This window comes from Pinus tabuliformis, chromosome Q, assembly GCF_031772625.1.
Source record: "Pinus tabuliformis cultivar Carrire ecotype Pingquan chromosome Q, CPIR1, whole genome shotgun sequence".
Taxonomy (NCBI): domain Eukaryota; kingdom Viridiplantae; phylum Streptophyta; class Pinopsida; order Pinales; family Pinaceae; genus Pinus; species Pinus tabuliformis.
The window spans coordinates 738755834-738772346 of record NC_142296.1 but is presented as its reverse complement, the minus strand read 5'-3'; the positions used below and the strand labels follow the sequence as shown (position 1 = coordinate 738772346).

Genomic DNA, 16513 nt, shown 5'->3' with positions numbered 1-16513 from the left:
TAAGACTACCAAGTTATCTCTCTTTTCTGTCTCTGCATAATTCTGCTACTATAAGTGTGGATTATTTAATGAAGTCATCAGTCAAGTTGGCTACATCAATAGCACACCTTACATAATACAAACGCACCAACACAGTGTACTATAACGAATCAGAAGTTTCATGGAATTGGACATAAGGGCGACAACAGTGAAAGAATATTTGGACAAAAGGAAACCAATATTAATAAATGTTGTAATAGAAACTTCCCAATGAAGAAAAAGGTTGAGACTATAGTAGTAGATAAAACACAAGATGATCATACCACCAAAGACATGATGGTAATTAATGAATGCGACATATGATGGTGGATGGAGGATTGGGGGTAAATCTATTCCTAGAAAATTAATGGATTGAATTAGGGCAACCAACATTATGTCCTCCTAGTCACCCGGATTGGGTGCTTGGGAGGCGGAGTGACCTGCCTGTACCACCACCAATTGCCATTGATTGCAACCATATGGCAACAGATAGTGGCACATGACAAGGTGAGCATGCAAGTGGGAGGGGGCATACAACCTAGAATGGCATTAATCAACATACCCACATTGAAATTTAAGACTTGGCACTGAATGGTTAATGCGACTAGTTGAGATGTTCTAGAACTCTCTTGGAGAAGATCAACACATGCTCTGTAATGTCATTGCTTGTACGCGCCAAGAAGTTGATATATCAACAAAATGATGACTAGATGACTCATTTTCGCCCTACTTCTTCTCATGATTGAGCACCCTAGTCATATAATGGCCTCCCCCATAGCCTCCAATCTGTGTAGCAGACAAAGAAACCCAATGGATGAGACTCGAAGGACAACCATACAACCAAAGAGATTGGAAAACATGGAGTACAAGGTCCCCATTATGATATACAAAATTGAATGGCTCAAGGAGGAGGGACAGTTGATGGGAAGCGTCGAACACTTGGTTTTAGAAGATACCCCAAAAGTTGACACATGGAAGGCACCTCGTTTCACAGAGGCCAGCACTTGACTCGTAGGATGCACAAGCCACAAAGATGATGTTAGACTATGTCTAGGAAGTGGCAAACTAAAGACCAAAGGATTGCAAGAGGTTTTGAGGGCAAGCACAAAGCCACCACTATCCAACAACTACAAAAGTTGGAAAAAAAGTTAGGGGAAAAAGAGGAGCCAACAATTGCATATTATCCTAGATTTAAGCTGCTCTAGAAGCCAAAATACCATGTACTCAATAACTTTGGATCTATATTGGCACAAAAAGGAGATAATTGCGTGTCATCTAAACTCTATGGAGGAGATTAGCAACCCAGCTCTGCAAGAATTAGGGGGGAGCTCCACCAATTAAATGATAAGTATTGGTTTATACTCCAATTTCTTCAAAGCTCAAAGCCTCAAACAAAGCTACATAAGAGGAGGCAAAGGAAGATGGGGAAGAGCAACCACAAGTGATAGATCCGAAGCACCCTATCTCCTTGGATGAGGATGCACAGTGGCCAGCAAAGGTTTGGGTCCAGTTTTCTTTTGCCCCCATATCTTTTATGTTCTTCTATAGAGTTTTTGAGGCCATAGGCCAAGTGTTAAAATTGGCAACTAGGGCCAAACTCCACATGGGTCATCTTATTTATGACAGCTGATATTTTTCTTGGATTCCTCTCTCCGAGAGGTGTAGGATTGATCTAAAGATCATCCCATTCTGACATGTACAAATGAAGTTATTAATTTATTTTGATTATGGACAAATTGTCAAGGTCGGCCAGCAAACTCATGTAGGCTCAGAAGCCCAACAGTCACGTCTATTCCTCAACATTAGCCGATAAATACATGAAGTCTCATCCTCATTTGGGCATCACTCATCTTCTCACATCTCTCTCTCCTCACATGATTGGGTATGGATTTCTGGGCAGCTCTCCAAAGATGCGAAGAAGGACTGTACATTTTTGTTCCAACTGTTGACCAGCGTTGACCGCATTTGCAGGAGGTTGTTTTGGCTGCGTTGACCACTTTGACTGCGGTTTTGTGTGAGGAATCTCTCTTATCTATCTTGAAGTTATAAATATCCAAATTGAGTGCCATCAATTCTGTTGGATACAAAAGGAACCATATTATTTCTGATAAATTTCAAAATCCGATCATAAAAATTGGATACATGACATTGCATACAAATTTGCTCTTTGGAAAAATTCAAAATCAGCAAGTTTTCAGAAAATTTCAATTAGCACATCAAGTTGAAGTTATAAGTATGTCATTAGAGAGAAGCCATACCAGAGTACCACAACCTGTTATTTCATACTCAAAAGGACCAAAATTGCAGATATACATCAAATGAAGGTCGGTTAGCAAGACAATCTGCAAATTGGGGTTTGAGGTATGTTAACTTCAAATTATCATAGCTTTTAATTGTGATGTCTGATTGAGGCAATTCAATTAAGAATCAATGGCAATACCTCACTTTTGTAGAGCTGAAGATAACGATGAAATCAATCCCTTGGAATGTTTGAGGAAGATAAAGAAAAAAAAAATCAAGTCCTCGTTTGGCAGTTTTTCTTTTTGAAGGATTGTTCTCGAAAAAATGGATCAAGGACTTGAAAACAGAAGCAATGCATAAAATTGAAGTTGAGTAAAAAGAACGAACAATTAAACAAGAAAAGAGAAGCAAAGGGAAGAGGGAAAAGGATGAACTGAGGAATTGAACAAGAAAGATAATAAAATATGTAAATTAATAAACCATAATGAAAAAGCTACTAAATGATGTCAAGAGATTGAAGGAACTAGAAGAAATGAAGCATGGTCAAAATCAAGGAGATAGAAGGATCTTAGATGAAAAGGAAATTTGCAAGGAGATTAAAAAATCCCTATACATGAATGTGGTAAAATCAGAAATGCATTCTAGAAGTGAAGGAAGACACCAAAATTTGATAAATGATGTCACATTGTAGCTTCAAATGAAGAAAGAAGAGAAGATTCAAGGTCACCAAAAGATACTCAAAGAAGTTGAACTTCATCTGGAGGATGCACATGCCAAATATGAGGGTAATATCTCCAAGGCTATAGTAATCAAAGACCAAGCAAAGAGAATAGAGGATGCCATTATCTTTGAAAAGAAAACAGATGACATGCATGTAGAGTGAATGAAAACCATCAAATGTGAAACCACATCGACACACTAATTAAAAGGAAAGATTTCATGGAAGACAAGAAGATCAATATCAATATCATCGATGAAGCTGTTGGAATACTCAACAAAATTCATGGAATAAGGCATCACAAAATTGTTAATCAACAGGATATTATCAAAGACCAACAACTAATACAAGCTGGGAAGTCACAATAACAATACATGGAATCAAAGGAAAAAAAATTAAGCAACAACCAGCCATCAAGGGTTAAGACTAAAAAGAAGAACTTGAAGAACTCAAGGACCAATACGAGTATACAGAATGGGAGTATACACAAGAGGAGGACTTTCTTGGTAAGAAGGTCATTGTAATAGAGCAGGATGAGCTCGACTACATTGATAGACTTGGGAACTACTACCGAAACAATCAGGCAAATGTTCGGAGGCTTAGTTCGATAGAAGAAGTCAATGGGTACTTGATTGGTGCACTTGAAGAGAAAGCTGCAGAGTGCAATGAGGATGTTGCAGATATGACAACGATGGAGGATGAACTTGAAATTGATCAAGTTGGACCAAGATCATGCAGTTTGCAGACATTGGTGGATTTGGATACTTACATGGAGGAACCTCATGATGAAGTAAGTACTTATACTTGTGTTTCAGTTGAGCATTTGGTAGATGAACCATATGCAAGGAAGAGCAAAATCAGTTTGCCAATGCAAGGGAGGATCTTACCATGGATGTCTACGAAGAGACCATGTATGGAAAAGCAAAGACCATTGACTGTTGCAGGACTTGTTCGGGTTGTTTGTGACCTTATGCTAGAAGGTACAAATGCCCATGACAAGGGAGGAACATGATGATCATTGCGATGGAATGGGTCATGCTTTAGCCACATGGAGAAATTGGCTAAGTGCTCGGCATGACTCATGGACAGATTGGAGGAGGGCACACACTTGAGTATGATAATACTTGGGTGGACTTCTCATGGCTGAGACTAAGAGGAAGTCTTGGTGGAACCTTCAGTGGGGGAGCCATTGTGGAAGAGACTCATATGTTGATGATATGGTTTGGGTGACCGAGTTCACTAGACCGATTTGCAGGCTTGGATGAGGATGACCGATTGTTGTGATGGGTCTACTTAGTTGGACAACATGGACAACTTAAGTCATGGACATCGAGTTGGAGACATGGAGCATGGCAGTGTTATGCAGGGAAATTATGCAGAAACACTTGTAGAGGTGTCACTTATGGGCATCCAATGAGGAGTGTCAAGGCAGAGATGTTATGCAGGTGGATTTGCTGATGTGACATGGAGATGTTTTATTTATGAGCCGATGGGGATGTTGTGCACTCTTGTACAACAAGGCCATGGACATGGTTGGATTTGTGAGCAGACTATGGAGCATTCCTACTACATGGAAAGCTGAGGCATCTTGCAGAGATCTTTGGGCCGAGACATGTATGCTTGCTAGGGTGTTGGTTGGAGATGACTCATGGAGCTCATGATGACATGAGGTTGTGACTTTTGGGGACTTCATATATGGTGGACTTAGAGGATCTGCATTGAGGAGCTGAGGTCAGGGACTTTGATGCAAGATGGGGTGCATACTTTTGAGTACATGTATGGGTGTGCTTGGAAGAGTGACTTGATGAGGAGGATCGATATGAGACACTCTGGAGTGATGGAGTTACAACGATGATGATGCCTTGGTGGCAACACTTGGGCATGGGTTGAACCGAGACTCAACCACTTTTGATACACGAGAGATGAGACAGGTGTATACTTGTTTCTGTGGCAGACTTGAGGAATGGCACATTGCAGATATGATGGAGGTGGCTTCATGAACCTGGATGTGGCACATCGAGAGTCAGAAGATGATCTCTTCATTTTGAGGAGATGGATGTTTTGCAAATGGATGATGATGTTGGGATAGATGTGGCTGATTTCATGCAGCACATTGGTACCAAACATCATGGGCAGCATGTTGCAGATGAGATGAAGACTACTTCAAAGACCTGGGCATGGCTTATATTTAGATGGAAATGGATTCTTGATCGAGTTGATGTTGTGACAGGAGTCTGAGAAACGACTGATGATGGCATGAGGATGTGCATTTTCATAGTTTGAGCGTGACAGTTGGACTGATCACCCGACTAGTTCAAGTCATGAGGGCTAGCAGTGTACAAGAGATGTGTTAGCATTGCGTTGGAGTATCATGGCAGTAGTTCACACGATGATGATACATGATGGAGTCAACACGATATGTTGCAGTGAAGCAGTATGCAAAGATTGCAAAAGGATGTGGTTGATGATCATGGATTGAGGAGACTTTCCGATGTATGACATACCGGTGGGTTATATGCCTTGGTATGGATATCTTGGCGATAGATGCTTGCTGGGATGAGAGATTGTCAAGGACGACAATGATTTCAAGTGGGGGAGAATGTAAGGACCACGAGCTGCAGGAGGAAACACGACGGAGGCGACGAGTTGGCGAGCTGCGGCACGGTGGGAGAAGTGTTGAAATGCGACCAAGTTGTGTGGAGCGTTTGGCTATATACACCGTGGATGGCCCCGGCGGGCCGACGGACGGGCGAACCAAACGATGAACACATACGATGGTTGGGTCGGCCGATGGGCAGGTCGACCCGTTCAGAAAGTTGAAATGAAGGAAACAATGGGTCGGCCAAACAGAAGGACACGATGGTCTAAGGTTGGGCGACCCATATATATATGGAATGGTTGGCGTGGAGCTAAGCCATCATTCAACCAAGCAATCAACGTAAGTCTTCAACGTGGAGAAGGTGCAGCGCATAGGATTGGGAGCTGAAGTGAAGGCGTAGTGCAGGCGGTTGGCACGCCAAAGCACTCACGTCAAAAATCGAGGTGCAAGCTGAGGTGCAGGTCGAGGGCGCCACAGGGCGAGCCAAGGCGCACGGGCAGACGCACACAGAGGTTGGGCGACCCATATATATATGGAATGGTTGGCGTGGAGCTAAGCCATCATTCAACCAAGCAATCAACGTAAGTCTTCAACGTGGAGAAGGTGCAGTGCGTAGGATTGGGAGCTGAAGTGAAGGCGTAGTGCAGGCGGTTGGCAAGCCGAAGCACTCACGTCGAAAACAGAGGTGCGAGCTGAGGTGCAGGTCGAGGGCGCCACAGGGCGAGCCAGGGCACACGGGCAGACGCACACAGGATTCTGAACAAGTCGTTCAGGAAGTCGTTCGGAGGGCTGAACGAACGGTCGTGTAGGGCTGAACAGACGATCGTGCAAGGCTAAATGGACAGTCGTGCAGGGCTGAACGGACGGTCGTGCAGGGCTGAACGGACGGTCGTGCAGGGCTGAACAGACGGTCGTGTAGGGCTGAACGGACAGTCGTGCAGGGCTGAACAGACGTGCAGGAAGTCATTCAGAGGATCGTTCAGAGGTCGTTCAAAGGATCATTCGGAGGTCGTTCGGAGGTCATTCGAGGTCGTTCGGAAAACCGTTCGAAGGGTCGTTCAAGGGCGTGGCAGGGCGCCCGCCCAAACGACACAAGTTGGTGAATGGTGGTTCGTGCGAAGTCTTGAACAAGTGCACGGTGAATGACTCGTCGATGGAGACTTGGCAAGTTGGGCGTTCGGTGGAGAGCGCCCGCCAATGGACAAGTTGGACGAGTTGAACAACACGCGTTTGGGTGAACGTGCGGAGTCAAACAAGGAGTTGGGCAGAGTCATCCGGGTGACCGTGTAGGCATGCCGACGAGCTAGCTGAATGCGTTGTGCCGGTGAATGTAAAAATATTCTAAGTGTAAATCTGGGGTTTCCTCAAGATTGTAACTTACATATATATTATTATTTCGGGCAGACTCATTATAGGGAGTTGCCCCTCCCAGTTATACTGTTGTGCATTTATGTTAATGTTGATGAATGTTTAACTGTTGTTTTATAATGAATGAAAGTACTTGGTAAAAGAAGAAAATAAACTAAGTATAGACGTAAGGCGTAGTCCATGATCATGAGTATTGGTGAAAAGAAAAGGGTCGATGGTGCGCCACCTCCTATAGTGCAATTGGAAGAGTACTCGCCAATGGAGACTCCTGTCATGCCCCTACACTGGCGGTACTCTTCCAACCGCACTATAGGAGGTGCGGCACCACCGACCACTTTCTTTTCACCAATACTTGCAATCGTGGACTACGCCTACTTTCTATACTTAGTTTATTTTTCTCTTTTACCAAGTACTTTCATTCATTATAAAACAGCAGTTAAACATTCATCAGCATTAACACAAATGCACAACAGTATAACTGGGAGGGGCAACTCCCTGTAATGAGTCTGCCCGTAATAATAATATATCAATATACAAGTTCAATCTTGAGGAAACCCCAAATTTACACTTAGAATATTTTTACATTCGTCGGCACAATGTGTTCAGCCAGCTCGTCGGCGCGCCCACACGGTCGCCCAAACGACTCTTCCCAACTCCTCGTTTGCCTCCGCACGTTCACCAAACGAGTTCCATTCAGCTCGTCTAACTCGTCAGGTGCTCCCACCAAACACCCAACTCGTCCACCGGCAGGCGCTCTCCACCAAACGCCCAACTCGCCAAGTCTCCACCGGCGAGTCGTTCACCATGCACCCATTCAAGACTTCACCCGAACCGTCATTCACCAACTCGTGTCGTTCGCCCGGACGCCCTGCCATGCCCTCGAACAACCTTGCCCGAACGCCCTCGAACGACTATGCACGAACACCCTCGAACGACCTCAAACGACCCTGCCCGAACGCCCTCGAACGATTCTGCACAAACGCCCTTGAACGACCCTGCCCGAACGCCCTCGAATGACTCTGCACAAATGCCCTCGAACGACCCTGCCCGAACGCCCTCGAACGACTCTGCACGAACACCCTTGAACAACCATACCCGAACGCCCTCGAACAACTCTGCACGAACGCCCTCAAACAACCTCAAACGACCCTGCACAAACGCCCTCGAACGACTCCGCACGAACACCCTCGAACAACCCTGCCCGAATGCCTTTGAATGACGCACTCGAACGACTTTCCTGCACGACACCCTCGAACGACCCTGACCAAATGCCTTCGAACTTTCTAAACGACACCCTTGAACGACTTTCCTGCACGACGCCCTCGAACGACTTTCTGAACAAACACCCTCGAACGACCTCCTGCACAAACACCTTCGTACGACCTATTTTGGCTCGGGTGCTTCGGCCCTACACTTTGTTCACCTGCACCTTCGCACTTTCACCTTGTTCCACCCTTGGACACTCTGAATTGTGCGTTTGATCATTGATGGTTGAATGACTCCTCCACGCCATCCACTTATACGTTTCATCGCCATGGTTGCCTCACGTCAGCTCGCCCAGCCGACCTCTGTTTAGCCCACCGTTTGGCAATTTCGCACGTCGGCCCATACATTGGGCGCCCCCACCCGAGACCGCCTAACCTTATAAACCTTCGTCCTCTTCCACACTTAGCCATTTTTTGCATATGGCCTCGTGCGTTCAACTCTGCAGCTCGTGGGCGTTACATTCTCCCCCACTTGAAATCATTGTCGTCCTCGACAATCTCTCATCCTAGCAACCATCTGTCGCCAAGATACCCATACCAAGGTTAATAACCCACCGGTATGTCATACATCGGAAAGTCATTTCAATCCATGATCATCAACCACCTCTGTCGCAATCTCCACATCCTGCTCCCACTGTGGAAGGTTGGTCCCTCCAACTCAAACTACATGCTTATTGCAACATATCGTGTCGACCTCATCATGTACCATCATTGTGTGAACTGTTGTCATGATACTCCAACACAATGCTAACACATCTCTGCACATTGCTAGCCCTCATGACTTGAACTAGTCGGGTGATCAGTCCAACTGTCACGCTCAAACCATGAGAATGCACATCCCCATGCCATCATCAGTCCCTTCTCAAACTCCTGTCACAACATCAACCCGATCAAGAATCTATCTCCATATAAGCCATGTCCAGGTCCATGAAGTAGTCTTCATCTTATCTACAACATGTTGTCCATGATGTTTGGTATCAATGTGCTACACGAAATCAACCACATCTATCCCAACATCATCATCCATATGTGTAAAATCCATCTCCTCAATGTGAAGAGATCCTCTCATCAAACCCGACTCTCGATGTGCCACATCCAGGTTCATGAAGCCACCTCCATCATATCTATAATGTGCCATCCCTCAAGTCTGCCACAAAAACAAGTTTACACCTGTCTCATCTCCCATGTATAAAAGTGGTTAAGTCTCAGCTCAACCCTTGCCCAAGTGTTGCCACCAAGGCATCATCATCGTTGTAACTCCATCACTCCAAAATGTCTCATATCGATCCTCCTCATCAAGTCAGTCTTTCAAGCACACCCATACATGTACTCAAAAGTATGCACCCCATCCTGCATCAAAGTCCCTGACCTCAGCTTCTCAATTCATCAGATCCTCTAAGTCCACCATAATATGAAGTCCCTGAAAGTCACAACCTCATGTCATCATGAGCTCCATGAGTCAACCCCAACCAACATCCTAGCAAGCATACAAGTCTCGGCATAAAGGTCTCTGCAAGATGCCTCAACTCTCCATGTAGTAGGAATGCTCATGGTCTGCTCACAACTCCACCCAAGTCCATGGCCTTGTTGTACAAGAGTGCACAGCATCCCCATCAGCTCATAAGTAAAACATCTCCATGTCACATCAGCAAATCCACCTGCACAACATCCCTGCCTTGTCATTCCTCATTGGATGCCCATAAGTGACGCCTCTACAAGTGCTCCTGCATAATGTCCCTGCATAAGACTGCCATGCTCCATGTCTCCAACTCGATGTCCATGACTCATGTTGTCCAACTAAGTAGACCCATCACAACAATCAGTCATCTTCATCCAAGCCTGCAAATCCAGTCTAGTGAACTCGGTCACCCAACCATATCATCATCGCATCATGAGTCTCTTCCATCATAGCTCCCCCACTAAAGGTTCCACCAAGACTTCCCTCTTGGTCTCGGCCATGAGAAGTCCACCCAAGTATCACCATAATCAAGTGTGTGCCCTCCTCTAATCTGTCCATGAGTCATGTCGGGCACTTAGCTAACTCTCCATATGGCTAAAGCATGACCCATTCCTCTACAATGATCATCATGTTCCTCCCTTGTCACGGACCTTTGTACCTTGTCATAAGGTCACAATCAACCCCAACAAGCCCTGCAACAGTCAATGATTCTTGCCTTTCCATACAAGGTCTCATCGTAGACATCCATGGTAAGATCCTCCCTTGCATCGGCAAACTGATTTTGCTCTTCCCTGCATATGGTTCATCTTCCAAAAGTCTCACTGAAACACAAGTATCAATAATACTTACTTCATCATGAGGCTCCTCCATGTGAGTTTCCTCATCCACCAATGTCTGCAAACTGCACGATCCTGGTTCAACTCGAACAAGTTCATCCTCCATCGTTGTCATATCTACAACATCCTCAAACATCACGGCTTCCTCTTCTTCGTCATCGCAATCTGCAACTACATCCTACTCCATTTCCCAACCAAGTCGAAGAAGTTCGTCTTCAACATTCTTTTCCAAGACTTCAAGTTTATCTCGAATCCGTGGGTTCTCTTCTTTCATCCACTTCAACCTGTATAATGTCAGCAAGAGCTTTCCTTTGCATTCTTCCAAACCCGCCATGTCTTGTCGTTCAGCTTGGCCCAAGCACGATGCTTTACCTCTGCTAAACCTGTCACGAAGTGTAGTGGGATCAGCTTCTCTGCAAATCCTGCACCTCGTCCACCATCAGCTCTGATACCACCTGTCACGCCCCTACATTGGCGGTACTCTTCCAACTGCACTATTGGAGGTACGGCACCACCAACCACTTTCTTTTCACCAATACTTACGATCGTGGACTACGCCTACTTTCTATACTTAGTTTATTTTTCTCATTTACCAAGTACTTTCATTCATTATAAAACAGCAGTTAAACATCCATCAGCATTAACACAAATGCACAACAGTATAACTGGGAGGGGCAACTCCCTGTAATGAGTTTGCCCGTAATAATAATATATCAATATACAAGTTCAATCTTGAGGAAACCCCAAATTTACACTTAGAATATTTTTACATTAGTCGGCACAACGTGTTCAGCCAGCTCATCAGTGCGCCCACATGGTCGCCTGAACGACTCTGCTCAACTCCTCGTTTGCCTCCGCACGTTCACCCGAACGCGTTCCGTTCAGCTCGTCTAACTCGTCAGGCGGTCCCCAACACTCAACTCGTCCACCTGCGGGCGCTCTCCACCGAACGCCCAACTCACCAAGTCCCCACCAGCGAGTCGTTCACCGTGCACCCGTTCAAGACTCCACACGAACCGTCGTTCACCAACTCGTGTCATTCGCCTGGACGCCCTACCGCGCCCTCGAACAACCCTGCCCGAACGCCCTCGAACGACTCTGCACGAACGCCCTCGAACGACCCTACCCGAATGCCCTCGAACAACTCTGCACAAACACCCTCGAACGACCTTGAACGACCCTGCCCGAACGCCCTCGAACGACTATGCACGAACGCCCTCGAACGACCCTGCCCGAATGCCTTCGAACAACTTTCTGAACGACGCCCTCGAATGACTTACCTGCATGACACCCTCGAACTACTTTCCTGCACAACGCCCTCGAACAACTTTCTGAACAAACGCCCTCAAACGAACTCCTGCACAAACACCGTTGAACGACCTATTTCGGCTCGGGTGCTTCGGCCCTGCACTTCGTCCGCCTGCACCTTCGCCCAATTTCAAACCAACCTTCGCACTTTCACCTTGTTCCACCCTTGGACGCTCTGAACTATGCGTTTAATCCTTGATGGTTGAATGACTCCTCCACACCATCCACATATACGTTTCATCGCCATGGTTGCCTCACATAGACTCACCTAGCTGACCTCCATTCAGCCCACCGTTTGGCAATTTCGCACATCGGCCCATACATTCGGCACCCCCACCCGAGACCACCTAACCTTATAAACCTTCGTCCTCTTCCACACTTAGCCATTTTTCGCATATGGCCTCGTGCGTTCAGCTCTGCAGCTCGTGGGCGTTACATTTGAGTTTGGATGGATGGATCATCATCAATTGAAAGAAGAAAATGGGAGATTGGATCATCATCATAGTACATAGTTTCATCACATGTAACGGCCTTAACTACAACAAATACCTACATACCATCAAAATATTTACCTATATTGGTATTTTAGTCATCAATATTACCCTCTGAGCATTAAAATAAGATAGAAAAAGCTTAGCATTTGAAGTCAAGATAATGTTTGAGCGATGGGTACATTTTTAGTAGGATAATGATAGAGGAGTTCAAAAATCAATGTCACTAACATCAAGGTACATAGAGGGATTGGTGCTCTTGATTAAATGTTATTTACATACCTTTGCAAACGACAAAACCCAATGGAAACATTACAATACCCCCAATCCTGAAATTCTAAAAAACTTTCAAGTCTGCTAGATTTTGAATGGAATCTAAAATTCTACTTCCTCCATATGAAATCCAATCAGTTCGAAACCACTTTCAAACATCTTGAGTCAATAAATAGTAATGTTAAAAATAAGTAATGAAAGATAAATGAGAATATCACTTGTACTTTAAGAATTAACATTACCATTAATTGCATAGCAATAGTAGGACAATATGGTCAAATAATACGCTTCCCTAGACAAAAATCATTGTCTTTTTATTAAATCATGTTCAAAGGGTCCTTGGTAGCATTGTACAAAATCGGCCGGTTCAGAAAGGCTGGTTCAATGAAAAAATGCTAGCTTAAAACCGAGTCGATTTTGTACAAGAACCGATCAGTTCAATACCAAACAGGCCAAAAAGGTTTGGTTCATTGGTCCGAACCAATTTTGACCTCCAACCGATCAAACCAACTAGTTTTGACCGACTTGTTCAAAAAAATTAGTTCCAAGAAATGTCAAGGTTCAACAATGATCAGTTTGGGGTAAATTCATGAACTTATGGAAATCTACAAATATTACAAATGCATATTTGAACTCAAATATGGGGAAATGAGTTTTCATGACACCCAACAAAAAGCTCACAGGGAATAGCAAATCACCCAAATAAGGTGAGCACATTGATAAATATGAATTCTCCTAAAAATATGGATAGGATTAGGGCCTTTTTTTTATATGTGGGGGATCATCAAACATTCATTGAGAACACTAGGAATAGGATCGACAATGATCTGTTGAAGATCTTTTGCAATTGACTATACATTGGCATAAGGGTGAAGTAAATTGGACCATTAAATTTCTCCTTCTCTAATGTGAAGTTGTTCGAGGCAAGAGAACTATAGCTCAACACTAGGAGAATATTTAAGTTTGGTCTATGTCATATAAAAACTTCTAACACTCTTTTGAAAAATAAATCTTTAATTTTCATGTAGATCATCAAGCTTCATGGAAGATGTTTTATGTTATCAATAAGTCAAAGATTCATGGAAGCATTGATTGGCAATTACTTTTCTTGGAATTATTCAAATTTCAATTGGTGGTAAGACAAAGGGAATCTCATGTTGCTACAAATCTTTTCTCAAACACTGAGTAAGGAAAGCTAACAATCAGTCAAATGGGTTTAGTCTTGGAGGAATGAATGTTATCTCCCTAACCAAGTCCAATTCCTGCAAGTGACATGTTGAGATCTTAACAAGTATATATCATTGTAATGATTTCGAGACTTGTTGTTGACCAGCCTTGTGCCCTTAAGATTCTAGGGTTTACCTTAAGTACCATCCTCGAAATGAGAGAAAGTACTCAGGGGCTTTCCCCACACATGTAACCCAAAAAAATCATAAACTCCCACTCACATTAAATGAGGAACTTCCAAATGCCATCGCTTCCCAAAACTTCATCATTGAGAATATCCTTCCCAAAATGATTGTGATTGAAAATAGGGATATGGTGAGGAAAGTAAGCCCCTTTTAGTTGATTAAAGGAAAGTTGTGGGAAAGTTTAAATTGGAAAGCAAAGTCGGCACTGCAGTGATATCACAGGCTTAAAGTAATTGTATTTGTCATGCTTACAAGTTACAGTTAAGACTGAAATGATTGATTTGCTTTTTTATTTCAAATTAGACTTGCTAGTGGATATCAGTTAGTCTCTTTTATGTTGAGAACTTGCTGGACGGTAGTTCCTTGAATCCACCATTGCCCTTCTTCTATTTAGAGTATAATACCTCGCAAATGCCTTGCTAAGTATGATGATTTGGGAGTGAGACAATACATCAAAGATTAAGCTGAAACTTGATAGGCATTTCCATTAAAATTATCTTTAAGGATTATCGAAGAGATAGCACTTCGTATCCGGCAATCTGGACAACATATTCAACTGAACCTGCTAACTAAGTCGTTCCATTTAGATTCATCAAAGTTTGAACCTTTTTTTTTCAAAATTTTGGTAGATACAGTAACTAGAATGCATATGCACAAATGGGATCAATGATTATGAACATCATAACTTAGATCAGCTATGGACATACTCTGTATTGATGATCAGGGGACAATTCTTGTAAAAACTACAACAATTAGGCATCGACCGTCAGCTCTATAACCAAATTTAGCCCAGGGTTCACAGAGATATTCAAACTCTGATTTAAATTCCTAATGTTTCACGAATGGGGCTGAAATCATGTTGCGTTTCATTGCATTTTCGATACTTCTTTAAAAATAAATGCTTCAGATGAGCAACAAAAACTACAAGCTGAACAGCTCGTGCTTTCAAATAAGCTCCTGCAGTTGTCCTGAAATTTTCCATCGGATTCTAACATGTGATCAACTGATCCTTCCCATGCTACACCTCTAATATTGTACTCGCATTGGATTCCTCATTGAAATTCCGATATTGGTCCGATTCCTGTGATTTATTGAGAGAAAATGTATAATTTCTTACTGTGAAATGGCACAGCTCAGGGCTAAAACCTACTTCCGTGTTTATTAGGCACCCAAATTTTAACCGTGAATTTAGGCTTTAGAGACCTGCATTTGCCACTTCCGAAATTTTGATCATGGCAATCTATCCACTTAGGACTTTCATTGGAGCAATACCCATTACTCGGCCACTCTCCTAATCAACCTCCCACAAGAAGGTCCAACTAAGGCACTCAACTGGCGTGTCTCCTGCAACACTTATCAGAGAAATCATCGAAACAAGAAAAGGTTGCAAAACTGCAATTTTCCACCATCTAACCACTTTGCAATTCGCATCGAAGAGTCTGAACATAATATTCCAGAAGATGATCCATCCATATATCCAAATTTTACAGGATTTATACTATACAGCACTACTCTAAACATTAATGCAAATAAAATTCAATGCCAAATTAACGAACTCGTAATTCAGAATCAGCAGAAATCTTCATTTCATGTGAGACCAGGGGCCTGCGGTGATCAGATCGGGAATACTTACATCCTTGAATTGAAGAAGGCCGAGCTGTCCGAGGTACGTGATGCTATCATGCGCAGACTCAACAGGAATGATAAGCTGAACTAAATTCATCTCCTCCGAACGGAGGAGATCCATAGGAGGGCAACAGCTCCCGTTTCTTGCCATAGCTATGCCAAAGGTCTACGCTCACGGATCCTAAAACTTAAAAAGCCCACTCATTACCAGCTGCAATTTTCTACCAAGGAATCGTAAGGAAGATCGGATCTATTATTCTCTTCCGTTGAGGGTATTTCCTTTTCCCAAACCCTCCTCCGCTCTGTACCACAACCTGGCGTAGAGCAGATGACCATGTGGCCCTGTTTTCTATTTATTTGTCTATTTCTTGTAAATAAATAATGAAATAATGTGAGATATTTTATTCATTTTCTTGAAGACATTTTTTATGGGTGGGCTCAATGTTGTGATTTAACGTTGGGTCGACCGTGCACGCAAGTTCCCTTGTGGCTGGGGAGCTTGACACGAAATGGTGGTCGACCAGGGGAGAATATTTATCAATAAATTATTTATGAAAAATTAAAAGATGTGTTAATTTCAGATATTTATATTACAGTTTAAGACGGTTTATAAGCTTTTGTTAATTTCATATATTTATAGTAAAACATGTTTATAGAAGTATGGTATGGTTTTGGATTCGAGTGTGACATAAAATATGAATAATATAAAAATAATATTTTTATTAATTATTTTTTAATTTTATGATGTAAAATAAGAATAACACAAGGTTAATGTATTATAACGAAATTAATAACTTGAGTTAAATGATCTAATTTTTTATATTATAGTAATTTAAAAGCGAAAAGCAATATTATTAAGATAAGAATAAATTCTTATGAGTTTTATAGTGAAATTTGGG

The 16513-nt window shown here is 43.1% G+C and overlaps 1 protein-coding gene across 1 annotated transcript in view; it reads right to left on the bottom strand.

Moving 5' to 3' along the window:
• Nucleotides 1-15977, bottom strand: part of LOC149221657 (V-type proton ATPase subunit a3-like) — a 197485-nt gene extending 181508 nt beyond the window's left edge. The window contains exon 1 of the mRNA XM_089385171.1: nt 15622-15977. Coding sequence (XP_089241297.1) covers nt 15622-15765 — 144 coding nt within the window. The 5' untranslated portion in view covers nt 15766-15977. The remainder of the gene's footprint in view (nt 1-15621) is intronic.
• Between the last annotated feature and the right edge of the window lie 536 nt (nt 15978-16513).